At 41.8% G+C, this 13176-nt stretch overlaps 2 protein-coding genes across 3 annotated transcripts; both read left to right on the top strand.

Annotated features, from left to right (window-relative positions):
* The first annotated feature begins 4604 nt into the window (after nt 1-4604).
* On the top strand, nt 4605-6789 carry LOC146635222 (low affinity immunoglobulin gamma Fc region receptor III-like). The gene is made up of 6 exons (XM_085345801.1): nt 4605-4635; nt 5444-5479; nt 5769-6032; nt 6112-6357; nt 6422-6601; nt 6686-6789. The coding sequence occupies exons 1-6, from the start codon at nt 4605-4607 to the stop codon at nt 6787-6789; spliced, it is 861 nt and encodes a 286-aa protein (XP_085201927.1).
* Nucleotides 6790-10281: 3492 nt separating this feature from the next.
* Nucleotides 10282-12473, top strand: LOC146635221 (low affinity immunoglobulin gamma Fc region receptor III-like). Of its 2 annotated transcripts, none has more exons than XM_085345754.1 (6): nt 10282-10312; nt 11054-11089; nt 11388-11651; nt 11731-11976; nt 12049-12228; nt 12313-12473. In XM_085345754.1, the coding sequence occupies exons 1-6, from the start codon at nt 10282-10284 to the stop codon at nt 12414-12416; spliced, it is 861 nt and encodes a 286-aa protein (XP_085201880.1). In that variant the 3' UTR covers nt 12417-12473. The 2 variants fall into 2 exon arrangements, with proteins under 2 accessions (XP_085201880.1, XP_085201890.1); XM_085345764.1 differs by having other exon boundaries at nt 12049-12240; nt 12343-12473.
* The last annotated feature ends 703 nt before the right edge of the window (nt 12474-13176 follow it).

The following is a 13176-nucleotide window of genomic DNA, read 5'->3' as shown; positions in this document are numbered from 1 at the left end:
ATACTAGGCTGCGGATTGATACCGAAACTTTAGATTTGTAAGTTCCTGCTCTGAACTTCATTTGGATGTTCGAAACTCAATTTTTAACGTCACTGATTTGAGCTAAATGTGTATTTTGTTATCAAAAGAGGACACAGAAGGAGACGAATACAATACGAAGAAACTCCAGAGTAAAAAATACCTGATATAGGAACTATTTATCCTTCCGCTGAGACGCCTCCTCCTGGGATCACCTCATGGCGCGCAGCGGAGTCTTACAAATGCTTTTGTTCGAGTTGCGTCATTTTTTTCCATTCCCGTTCAGTTTTCTGACTCTTTGGTGACTCACAGTTGTTGTTGTTTTGTTTGTTTCGTTTCGTGTTGTGGGAGGGGGGCTGTGTCAGGAAATTATTGATCAGTGAGCAGATTAGTGGTCAACATGCACGAAGCTTTTCAGCCTCAGTGGGAAGTTATTAAAGCAGAGAGGTGCAGTCGATTAAGCAGTATTCACACAACGTTTCCGCTCACTTCCTCTCAGCCAAACCGCTTTCAGCTACAGGAAGATGCAAGCTGTTTCCACGAATCTGCAACACGATCAACACAAGTCACGTTAAGATAAACATTAAACAAAGTCATTGGTAGTCATTCAGGTTCAAAAAGAAAAGTTTTGCTCTGTAATCTCAGAGGCATCATACTGTCAGTGAAGGCATCGCACAAGTACTGACATGTTTTCATTCATGTGGATTTACTGTCTGCGGCTTCCTGAGTTAATTCAGCCACTCACAATTTGTTTTAACAGTCAAAGAAGGCATCAAATTATTCCTTTATAGTTAGTTATCATTCTGTTTGAGCATTTGAACGCTTTCTGAAAGCTTTGTCAAACAGTCGAACCATTGCTTTCATGATAACCACAACAACGACATCATGTCACAGAGGAAGAGGAGGAGGGCTTGAGTGACTTTGAACTGGTCAGTGTTGATTTGATATTACCGAGAGTGGCATGAAGGGCACTGTCCTGTCCTCCCTGTGATGGAGGGAGATGACGTCACTCTGCTCTGTAAATCAAAGACCACTCCCTCCAACATCACAGCTGCTTTTTATCAGTGATGGCCAAATGAGGCTTTCTGACGCATTGAAGCTTGTATTGAAAAACGGCTCATTACGCGAAGCTTTACACAGTCCTCTCTGGTGACATCTGGTGGCCAAAAATATGAAGAGCAGCTTGAATCTACAAAATAAAACGAACTGCTTCATTATGACTGCTCACTCTACAGAATGGAGTTCTGTTTGATATTGGGCCACCGCTGTGTTGCTTTGAACTTTGAAAAAAATCGTTGTCCATTTCTTTAATAAATAATTTTGCTCAGTAAATTTTCCTTGTTTAAACATGCGCCATGGTGTGGTTCTTTTTTACTTGTGACTTCTTGATGAAAAATACATGTAACATACATATAATTCACTGGACAGCTGAACAAGTATGTTTATAAATATAATATTAGGCCAATTTTCTTACACATATTTTTGACCTAGGGGTTGAATTGATTGTGAACTGGAAAGGGAGAATGCTTATGAACTTGCAAAATAAAAACTTGATGCATTTAAGGTAACACTTTTTCATTTTTCTTTAAGAAGAGAATTTGTTCTGCTGTGCGATGGCTGAGGCTGTTTCTTTTCTTGGAGATAATTTCTCCTGCCTTAGAGAAAATTCTTTCCCATGAAACGGAAGAGGCTGGAATGCAGAGAAACTGCAATTCAAGTTGGTAGAGATGCAGTTATACGGTCTTCCTGGGTCCCACAGAGGATCACCTTAAAAGAATAAACAGATTAAATTGCTGGACATTTTGTAGAATAACATTTTAAGATTATTTAAAAAAAAAAAATATTATATTAAATTCATGTCTTTCTAAATGTGTTTATAAGTTATATAATGATATTTATATTATGAAAAGCGGATTTTTGACATTTTAAGTTTTTCACATTTTCAGATAGAAACACGCACATAAATAAGCACAAAACCAAAGTAAACAAAAAGAACTAAAACCTGGCAAACCCACCTGATTGACCAGAATCAACTCACATACACGACAGGACCTCCTCTCTTCTGGCTCCATATCTCTCCACAGAATGATCAGTGGTTCGCCATCTCTGTTTCATTCTTCAACTGTGGATCTGCCTTGTCATTTTCCCAAACCAACTCGGACTCAGCTCTCCCTCTCTTTCAGTGCCACTCCATCATCACTGTTCCCCTTGCTGAGCTGCGTCTATCACAGTTTATGTTCAAAGTTCACAGTAATCTCATAGCTTCTGTTCATAGTACATCACACTCACTTTGTCTGAGACCTCATACTTCATGTTACAGTAACTTCATTTTTACTCCATGTAAATATTATTGTCACAACATCACTGTGAATTAAATTCTTGTTCACTTCATTCTGGGCCTCCGTTTTAAGTCTGCTTTTAGGACCACCTCACGTTCTGGCTTCAGCCACATGTCACCAGTAATGACATGCATATCTTTACACTGTGGTAGGAAACCCACACATGCTCCTGTCTGCTGTCTGGTTTTCCACAGACTCGTGTACATCACAGCCAGCAGACTCACATGTGACACCTTTCTATGTAACTGACACGTTGGCTGTGGCTTAACTTTAGCCATCTGTGGTGTGTTTGCTCTCAGCTTTGTCTGCAGCATGCCTCACAACAAACATCCACTACAACTGCAGTGCTATTCAGGTCTGTGGCAAAGCAGATCAAAGCAGAAATTAAAAAATAATGATGTTGCATCATTAACAACAAATTGATTAACATTAATTGCTACTTTATTGTGCTGCAGGGCCCTAGTTCATGGGGCCTGGCCGGCACAGCACAAACAAGGTCCTAAAGGATGGTTCCCACCCTCCTTTAGGCCCACCACCCATATGAGGCACTGTAGGGGTAGGTGCAATGCGTGCTGGGCGGCGACAAGAAGCGGGAGACCCTGGCAGACTGATCCCTGGCTACTGACACTTGCTGTTCGGACAATGAATGTCACCTCTCTGGAAGGAGCCCGAGTTTAGGCAAAGAGGAGAGGTACTGGCTAGATATAGTCGGTGTGCTGAAAGGTGCTCCACCTGTGGACTCTGTTGTCCTACTGAAAGATTTCAACACTTATGTGGGAAACGATAGCGAGACCTGGAGGAAGGCTCTGCCAGATCTGAACCCAAGTGGTGTTCTGTTACCAGATCACGTGGATCATGTGGTGGGGAGGATGCTGGACAGACCTGAGGTACCCAAACGTATACTCAGGGTACACAGGGAACATCTGACAGAGGCCCTGATCTCCAAAATATTCAACTCCCACATTCAGTAGAGCTTCAACAGCATTCCGAGGGAGACTGGGGATACTAAACTCAAACGGACCATTTTCCACACCTCCATTGCTGCTGCTGTACTCAGCTATGGCCGCAAGGTGGTTGGTGCTTGTTGTGGTGGTAACCCCCGAACAAATGGTGGACATCAGAGGTGAAGGGAGCAATTAGGCTGAAGATTGCTCCCTTCAATCTCCGGAGGCAGCAACTGGGACCGACAGAGTGGAACAACTTTAGGTAGTGACTGAAAGAACAAATCGCAGATACAAGCAGTGGAAATAAGCTTTCTCCTAAGGGTAGCTGGCTTCTCCTTTAGAGATAGGATGAGGAGTTTGACCATCCAGGAGGAGCTCAGAGTAGAGCCGCTGCTCGTCCACATTGAAAATAGGTATTTCTGGGATCTGAAAGGTATGCTTCCTCGGTGAGGTGTTTCAGACCGTCCCATCAGGAGGAGGCCCCGGGGCAGAGCCAGGACACCCTCGAGAGATTATGTATCTCGGCTTGCCTGGGAACGATTTCTTGTTCCCCTGGACAAGCTGGAGGAGGTGCCCAGGGGAGAAGGAGGTCTAGGTTTCTCTGTTTAGGCTGCTGCCCCAATGTAATATTTAAGGGTGCAGTGTTGTCAGAAAGACAGTGACATCTCAACGTGCATAAAACCTTTCCTGTTTTCTTCACAGTCAGTGGTTAAAAAAAGACTTTATAAACATGTCTCTCCCACACTGATGACTTTGGATAAACAGAACCAATCACAGTGTTGGTCTTTGTCTCAGTAATAGAAGTTTTACCTGTTTCTGACAGCAAGTCAACGGTTTAAGCAGAGAGAAGCAGCAATCAAAACAACTGCAGGTCACTGTCTCTCAGCTGAGCTGCAGTCAGCTACAGAAAGAACCACATTGTTTCCACAAATCTGCAACACGACCAACACAGGAGATGATTAAGATCAAAGTTAATCAAATACACAGATAATCACTTTTGAGATTCTCTCATATTATATAAGAAACGTTTGCCACACAGAACACAGGGAACTGTCAATGAAGGCATGAGGCAGGTTTCATTTATATGTGTTTATTGTTGTCTGTGGTTTCCTGATTGACTTCAGCCACTTTCAATGCTTGTTTTAACCTTTAGTGATTTTTTTTCTTTTTTGCAGTCTGACAGAGAAACCATTTCACTGATGACCGCAACACTGGCAACCTGTCACAGAGGAAAAGGAGGAGGGTTTGACTATAAGTGACTGTGAGCTGGTCAAACTATTGATCTGTTATCACCGAGAGCAGGATGAAGAACAGATGTCTGCTGTGGCTGCTCTGTAAGTGCACTGTAATGATCTATGAAAATCTGTTGGTACTCCAATTTAAACAGTGAGTTTCGTGTAGAATCGGAGAGGTATTAGATCATGTTATTATTATTGAGACAAGGAAAAGGGGTCAACAGGAAATCAAAGATTTTCTTTACAAATAAATACAGTGTAGAAAACTGATGTGGAAACACTGAGTTATCAGTTAATATGCTCCACCTATGCAGATGGCTGCACAGGACTTTAAACAAAGTTAATAAGTTAAGTTTTTTGACTCTTTAGTAAAAGTCGGAATCCTTCTTGAATAATGATAAACAGGCAAAAAAAAAAGTGATATACCTAAAGAAATAGTACTTATTCTTCCAAATTATATCAGTGATATTGGATATCATTTATTTGTGTGTGTTTTGTTTTAATGTTGCAGCTTGAGATGGTTAGAACAACTTATATAATGATGTGTAACTTTATCTATTATAAATGTTGAGGAACACAGTGATTGAATCCAAAATGTGCGGGAGCTGAAGTATAAAACTACAAAACAAAGAAATACCTCAAAAACATTCAGACACGTGGTATGAATTGTACTCTATAAAGTGCTCCTTTCTTTGCTTTCACTTTCTTTACTTTTCTTTGCAGTTATATTAACAGATTGCCAGCACTCTGTGTAGTATATAGAAGTTTCCTACTTTCTTCACTCATCAGTGTGTAACTCAACCAAACACATAACGTCTGTGTTCTCCACAGTTTGGTGGTTTTCTGTTTGTTCTTCTGTTCTGTTGAATGTCAAACTGAAACTTACCTCAGTGTCATTTCTCTTTAGTTCTGATCCCACTGCAGAGCAGCCCAACAAATCAAGGTCAGTCCATTTAAATCAGTTAATGGGTTATACCTTTGGTCCTTTTTATGCTTTGCTGTAGCATGAGATGATAATTACTACAGTAATTGATGGCTGAAGCCTGCTGATTAATTGACCTTCCAAAGTATAAAGGAAGTATATTCACCCTTAAAAATTCCAGTTTCTAAATATACTGATCAGTATTTAATTTAACCACAGGAAGCAGACAGTCTGAATCTCGAGTGGTTCTAACAGACTAGAAGAAGATAATTTATTTTGTTTACATAATCCCAAAACATCCCCCTCACAGCTCGTCTGACTGTGAGTCCCAGCAGCTCTCAGTTCTTTAAAGGAGACTTTGTGTCTCTGAGCTGTGAGGAGGACGACAGCTCTGCTGGATGGACTCTGAGGAGAAACACAAGCAAACAACAGAGGACTCAGTGTGGAGATGAGTGGGGAACATCAGTTAACTCTTCCTGTGACATCAGCTACACCGTTGAACGAGACAGTGGAGTTTACTGGTGTGAGTCCAGAGAGGGTCCCATCAGTAACATGGTTAACCTGACAGTCACTGGTAAGCTGAGTGTGTGGAGTTAGTGTTGATGAAGCTGTGTGTAAATGGATGAAATGCTGTAGTTTGTCTCTGTGTTGAGGTGGATCAGTGATCCTGCAGAGTCCTGTCCTCCCTGTGATGGAGGGAGATGACGTCACTCTGCTCTGTAAAACAAAGACCACTCCCTCCAACCTCCCAGCTGCTTTCTATAAAGATGGCTCCCTCATCAGGAAGCAGCCTACAGGTCACATGACCATCCAGCATGTTTCCAGGTCTGATGAAGGCCTCTACAAGTGTGACATCAGCGGTCATGGAGAGTCTCCATCCAGCTGGATCACTGTCACAGGTGAGGATTTTCACTCTGATTTCATCTTCCTTTGTCCATATATTCACTGAACAAAAGTCTGCAGGGAGACCTACAACCACATCCTCGCCCACCAGCTCTACAAATATGCCCCCTACCTCTTCTTTGACCCCTTCCTCCACCACACTCCACCTTGTGATGAGACTGGTCTGTCACCTGGTTATGTTCTCTCCATACATCATCTCCACTCTCCTTGTGGTGTCTTTATATCGACACAGAGCCAAAGGTAACTCTCTGAGTAGCTTTTGTTATTTACTAAGCTCAATTGCTTTTGCCTGATTTAAATATGTCTGATGATTTCATGTTACAGGAAATGACCCCACCATCTCCTTGGAAACAGCAACCAATGATGAGGAGAAATCGTCTGAGGACTATGATGATATTGCCAAGGTGACCACTGAGCATCCGTTCTAAGCTTATTCTCCATCAGATTGTTTTTATCAGGTCACTGTGACTAAATGATTTCATAAAAGTTATCATAATACGAGGCTTTGTTTGTGTGAACTTTTAAATAAAGTTTTGATTGTTCTATCAGCTCACATCCTTTTCTTCTTTTTTAATGTGTCAGTTTGACAGAAAGAGCTCGTTGATGTTGATGTTACTTTGTCCCATTTTTATATTATAGGTTTTATGTTAGCGTCAATGAGACAGAAGATATGCAGGGTTGATCAACAACAACACAAGTACATGTCAGCAGTTAAGATGACTGTGGTATTAAACCCAAACAGGCTCTGCTGCCTTGTATGTTTGGCAGAAATAGAAAACAGTGATGTCAGATCATTAATAACAAATTGATTACCTGATTACCAAAGTCAGAAAAATAAATCAAATCAAAACAATATATATATACACAAACACAACATTTACACCTTGAGTCAGATGGGCTACAACAATGTCATGAAAGCACTGATCCATCCTTCCATTTATCAGCAGGTCAGGCTGCTGATGGTGGAGATGTCGAGGTGTGGGCCATATTTTCTTGGCACACTTTGTACCCTTCCTTGAACGTTAAAATGAGGTCACTGCACTCAGATCGTTTCAACAGTCACCAGATCTCAATCCAACAGACGACCTTTGGAATGTGGTTGAACTGGAGGAAGACAAATCTGAAGCAAATATGTGACACTATCATGTGAACATGACTGAAAAATGTTTCCAGCATCTTGTTGAATCAATGGCATGAAGATTTAACACAGTTCTGAAGGCAAAAAATGGAGTTCAATCCCAGTAGAAGCGAAGTGTACCTAATATAACGACCTATACATAATAATTTTTGATCTTTTTGGCTGTTTACATTCTCACACTTTGTTGGTATTGTTTAACTCCAGCATATCATCTGGTGCACTTTATCAATTATTAATTCATTTATTCAATATTAAGACAGAAAGATATTAAATGTTTAAATATAAATAATTAATTATACTGTACACTACCATATGGAGCACATATCTGATATGCTTGGGCATACCAGAGTCTGCAGCTCACTGACATCAGCAGCTACAGAGCATCTCCTCTGCTGCAGCATCTTCAGGACAGAAGCAGCTCCCAGTGTTGGTGAACTTCATTAGAGCAGATGATCCACACTCTTCATGGTTTACCTGTATCATCTAACAGCACAATCTCAATTGCCAGGTACAAGGTCCAAAACAAACTATGTGTAAAAGAGAATGTGGGTGTGACAAAGGAAAGACAACTCTGGCAAAAATGCCAGTCACTATAACAGATGAATTTAATTTTCTTGGGGATGGCGTCCATCATATTCTACAGAAACTTGTATAGTTTTGTTTCATTGTCTTGGCTCAATATCTTTTGTGTAGTGTTGGCAGGAAGACCGTGACAGGTCAACCCGTATGAAGCCTTCCCTGTTTTCTGGATAAAAAAGACTTTAGAAATGTGTTTCCCACACTGATGACTAATCACAGTGTCGGTCTTTGTCTCAATAGGAGAAGTTTTATCTGTTTCTGACAGCAAGTCAGTGGTTAAAGCAGCTTGATTACTGCAGTCACTCATCAGAAATCAGACCACCTCCAGCTCACTTCCTGTCAGCTGAACCACAGTCAGGTACAGAAACATGCACGTTGTTTCCACAAATCTGCAACATGACCAACACAACAGATGGCTAAGACAAAAATGAATCAAACTATTTGATAATTAATGTTGAGATTCTCTCATAGAGGCAGGATACACCCCGGGCAGGTTCACCAGTCTTTAACTATTTTAAAGGGTTTTTTTTCTCATTTTTGTTGCAGACTGACAGAGAAACCTTTGCTCCCACTGAAAACCACAACACTGGTATCCTGTCAGAGAGGAAGAGGAGGAGGATTTGACTTTGAACTGGGGCCCGTTCTTCGTACGTCGCTTACTACATCCAAGATCAAATGACACATCCAAGATCAAATCATCGCGCTAACCGTGAGCTCGCTAATCCGGTTCCCCGAACACACCTGCTGTTGACGATTACTACAGCTGGACGCAGTAATGTGACATCACTGGGTGTCGTAAAAGGGGATACGCATCGATAGTAGAAACATTGATCGGCAACCCTCTGATTGGTCGGCGAAAATGTCGAAGGAGCGCGCTCGGCTCGGTATTTTTCGGCAGCAGAGCAAGAACTCCTGAGTGAGGGATTTCAGGAGTTTCAGAGTTTAATCAGAACGCAAGGGAACACTGCAAAGGCTGCAAAAGCAAGGAGCGAGGGCTGGCAGAAAGTTGCTGACAAATTAAACTCGTAAGTAATTTAATAATAATATATTGGATTTATATAGCGCTTTTCAAGGCACCCAAAGCGCTTTACAATGCCACTATTCATTCACTCTCACATTCACACACTGGTGGAGGCAGCTACGGTTGTAGCCACAGCTGCCCTGGGGCAGACTGACAGAAGCGAGGCTGCCATATCGCGCCATCGGCCCCTCTGGCCAACACCAGTAGGCAGTAGGGTAGATTTATCATATCACACTATATTATCCAATATTATATTACATTATATTATATTGTTATATTATATCCTCTTTCACATTAGAGCCACAACAGGACCCACTAGAACATGGGAACAAGTAAAAGTGAAATATAAGAATATTCTACAGAATGGTAATATTTATCACTTATATTGCTTTTAGTCTCTTGGAAAGAGACCCTGAAATAATCTGTTTGTTTGTTTATAACAGCAACCAAGAAAAGGGCAGAGCAAAAAAAGACAGGTGGTGGTCCTGCACCCCCTCGTCAACAAGTTGGTTAAGTAAATAATATCCTCACGGGAAAATCGATATCTCTCAATGAGCACACTGTCGCGCTGAGCTAAAGGATCCTGTCTGTCCCGCAATATATGCTGAATTCTGAGGACTCTCCTTATCAATCTTGCACCTTCCGCAATGGGCTGCTCGCGTAAACGGACAGGACATGGCTGCGACAGGCTTCCCAAATCCACCTTCACTTTTATAGCCGTGGTCTCTCATCTTGATTACACGAAGTAATTTACAATTACTACTCTGAAATATGAATTACATCTGTAATAATCACATACATGTAATAGAATGTTAATAGTACATTTCCCTTTTTTAGGAAATGACCTGTATGTATCTGTGTGACATCAATAAAAGGATCAAGTGCTGCATTATCTTCAGTTACATTGATGTTATTTATTTATCGCTGTTGCTTTCGTATAAATGAAGCGGACATACCTGCGTGGCCGCGATCTAATCCTGTTTACATAAAGTAAACCTGCTCCCGAGCAGGTTTACGCTTACGGCTCTGTTGCTATGACAGCAAGTCCCGGATGAGCTTCGGGGAACCGACTGATCCAGGATCACGCGAAATCGTCAACAATCTAATCCGGCTAACCTACTTAGCGAGGTACGAAGAACGGGCCCCTGGTCAAAGTGTTGATCTGATATCACCAAGTGTGGGATGAAGAACGCGTCTGTGCTGTGCCTGCTCTGTAAGTACACTGTAAAACATCTACTGGTTCTTCATCACAAACATCCATTGTGGTGTACAATCAGAGGTGTTTTAGATCAGTTTTGATTGAGGAGACTGAGGCGAAGATTCGGGTCAACAGGAAATATTTAACTATAAGTAAATACAGTGCAAGTGACCGATATAGAGATATTGCAGCAATCATACAGTTGGGTGCACAGGAGTTTAAACAAAGTCGGAATACAGTTTTAAAATGTGATGAATTATGTTTTTTTGTTAAAGTCAGAATCCTGCTTTAGAATCATACAAAAGCAATATACTTAAAGAAATGGTACTTATTCAACAAAATCATATAGATGATATTATTGCATCATATTGTTTTACTTAATTGTGTTTCAATGTTTGAGATGGTTAGAACAACTTACATACTGCTGAGTAACTTTATAGTTATAGTTATAGCATCACATAGTAAGTAAATGAATGGCAAGGAGTACAATCTTCAAAATACAGTGGAGGAGAAATAGAAAACTACAAAACAAAGGTTTAAACATATGGTATGAATCATACTCTGTAAGTACTTTATATTCAGTCATGTCAACACTCTGTGTAGGATATAGGAGAATAAACTGTTTCTTCCTCTCTCCACTTATTAGTGTGTAATTCAACCAAACCCATGACGTCTGTGTTCTCCACAGTCTGGTGGTTTCGCTGCTGTTTCGTTGAATGCCAAACTCAAAATTACACGAGTCTCATTTCTCTTTAGTTCTGATGTCACTGCTGAGCAGCTCAACATGTCAAGGTCAGTCAATTTAAACCATAACTGAGTTACACCAATGGTCCTTTTTTATGCTTTGCTGTAGCATGCGATGATAATTATCACAGTAATTGATGGACTGCTGAATATTTGACCCTCAAAAAAATGAAGGACGTATATTCACCCTTAAAATAATTCCAGATACGAAAAACTGATCAGTATTTGATAGAGTTGATTTAATCAGGAGGCAGACAGTCTGAGACTTGAGATTTAAGTGGTTTTAACAGACTAGAAGAAGAAAATAATTTTTCTTGCATAATATCCCAAAACATCCCCCTCACAGCTGGTCTGACTGTGAGTCCCAGCAGCTCTCAGTTCTTTGAAGGAGACTTTGTGTCTCTGAGCTGTGAGGAGGACGACAGCTCTGCTGGATGGACTCTGAGGAGAAACACAAGCAAACAACAGAGGACTCAGTGTGGAGATGAGTGGGGAACATCAGTTAACTCTTCCTGTGACATCAGCTACACCGTTGAACGAGACAGTGGAGTTTACTGGTGTGAGTCCAGAGAGGGTCCCATCAGTAACATGGTTAACCTGACAGTCACTGGTAAGCTGAGTGTGTGGAGTTAGTGTTGATGAAGCTGTGTGTAAATGGATGAAATGCTGTAGTTTGTCTCTGTGTTGAGGTGGATCAGTGATCCTGCAGAGTCCTGTCCTCCCTGTGATGGAGGGAGATGACGTCACTCTGCTCTGTAAAACAAAGACCACTCCCTCCAACCTCCCAGCTGCTTTCTATAAAGATGGCTCCCTCATCAGGAAGCAGCCTACAGGTCACATGACCATCCAGCATGTTTCCAGGTCTGATGAAGGCCTCTACAAGTGTGACATCAGCGGTCATGGAGAGTCTCCATCCAGCTGGATCACTGTCACAGGTGAGGAGCTTCACTGATTTCACCTCTTACTTCATCCACATACTAACTGAACAGGTGGGGTTCTCTCTGCAGGGAGACCTACAACCACAACCTCGCCCACCACTTCTACAAATATGCCACCTACCTCTGCTTTGTCCCCTTACTCTACCATCCTCCATCTTGTGATCAGAGTAGTCTGTCACCTGGTGGTGTTCTGTCCATACTTCATCTCCAGTTTCATCGCGGTGTCTCTATATCGAGGCAGAGCCAAAGGTAACTCCCTGTGTCTCCTCGATAATTTATCATTATCATTTATGATTGCTTTTGTATTATTTCTCTGATGACCTCATTTTACAGAAAATGACCCCACTATCCCCATGGCAACAGCAACCAATGCTGAGCAGAGATTGTGTGAGGACTATGATGATATTGGGGCGGTGACCACTGAGCATCAGTTCTAAGCTCATGCTCCATCAGAGGGAGTTCACTGTGACTGAATTACATGTGATATCATCACACCTGGCTTTGCTCATGTGAACTTTATGAATAAAGGTTTTCCTTGTTGACATCCTGGTGTTGCTTTTTCACATTTTTGTAGTTTTTAAGTTTTATGTTGGTGTCAGTGAGAGGGAAGATATGCAGGCTTGATCGAGAACAGCAGAAGTACATGTAAGAAGTTAACATGACATTCGTGTCTTTAGACTGTGGTAGTGAACCCACATAGGCTCCTTTTCTGCTGCCTCGTATGTATGTTTTTCTACAGACCCAGGCTCTATTTTAGCCGTCTGTTGTGTGGTTACTCTCAGCTGCAGTACTCGACTTTCAGATCTGTGTTTCTGATCTGGTCGCATTTCCCCACACAACCATGTATAGAGTTTACAGAGAATGGTCTGAAAAGAGTGCTCCACCTGGAGACTCTGTTGTCCTGCTGGGAGACTTCAATGCTCACGTGGGTAACGACAGCAAGACCTGGAGGGGCGTGATTGGGAGGAACGGCCTCCCTGATCTGAACCCGAGTGGTGCTTTGTTATTGGACTTCTGTGCTAATCACAGTTTGGCCATAACGAACACCCTGTTCGAACATAAGAGTGTCCATAAGTGCACGTGGCACCAAGACGCTCTAGGCCGTAGGTCCATGATCGATTTTGTAATCGTATCAGCAGACCTGCGACCATATGTTCTGGACACTCGGGTAAAGAGAGGGGCTGAGCTGTCAACTGA

Source organism: Diplotaxodon limnothrissa, linkage group LG3 (genome assembly GCF_057381915.1).
Source record: "Diplotaxodon limnothrissa isolate DT_005_m linkage group LG3, D_limnothrissa_male_GT1.1, whole genome shotgun sequence".
In the NCBI taxonomy this organism is placed as follows: Eukaryota; Metazoa; Chordata; class Actinopteri; order Cichliformes; family Cichlidae; genus Diplotaxodon; species Diplotaxodon limnothrissa.
Note: the sequence above shows the minus strand (reverse complement) of the source record. Positions and strands in the feature narration are given on the sequence as shown.

What these genes read in the sequence shown, in the direction of transcription:
- LOC146635222 (XM_085345801.1), top strand. Translation starts at nt 4,605, where the DNA reads ATGAAGAACAGATGTCTGCTGTGGCTGCTCT. An exon ending in CAGCTGGATCACTGTCACAG is followed by an intron (nt 6,358 to 6,421) that starts GTGAGGATTTTC and finishes AAAAGTCTGCAG; the next exon opens with GGAGACCTACAACCACATCC. An exon ending in ATATCGACACAGAGCCAAAG is followed by an intron (nt 6,602 to 6,685) that starts GTAACTCTCTGA and finishes TTCATGTTACAG; the next exon opens with GAAATGACCCCACCATCTCC.
- LOC146635221 (XM_085345754.1), top strand. Translation starts at nt 10,282, where the DNA reads ATGAAGAACGCGTCTGTGCTGTGCCTGCTCT. An exon ending in GTCTGTGCTGTGCCTGCTCT is followed by an intron (nt 10,313 to 11,053) that starts GTAAGTACACTG and finishes ATTTCTCTTTAG; the next exon opens with TTCTGATGTCACTGCTGAGC. An exon ending in GAGCAGCTCAACATGTCAAG is followed by an intron (nt 11,090 to 11,387) that starts GTCAGTCAATTT and finishes TCCCCCTCACAG; the next exon opens with CTGGTCTGACTGTGAGTCCC.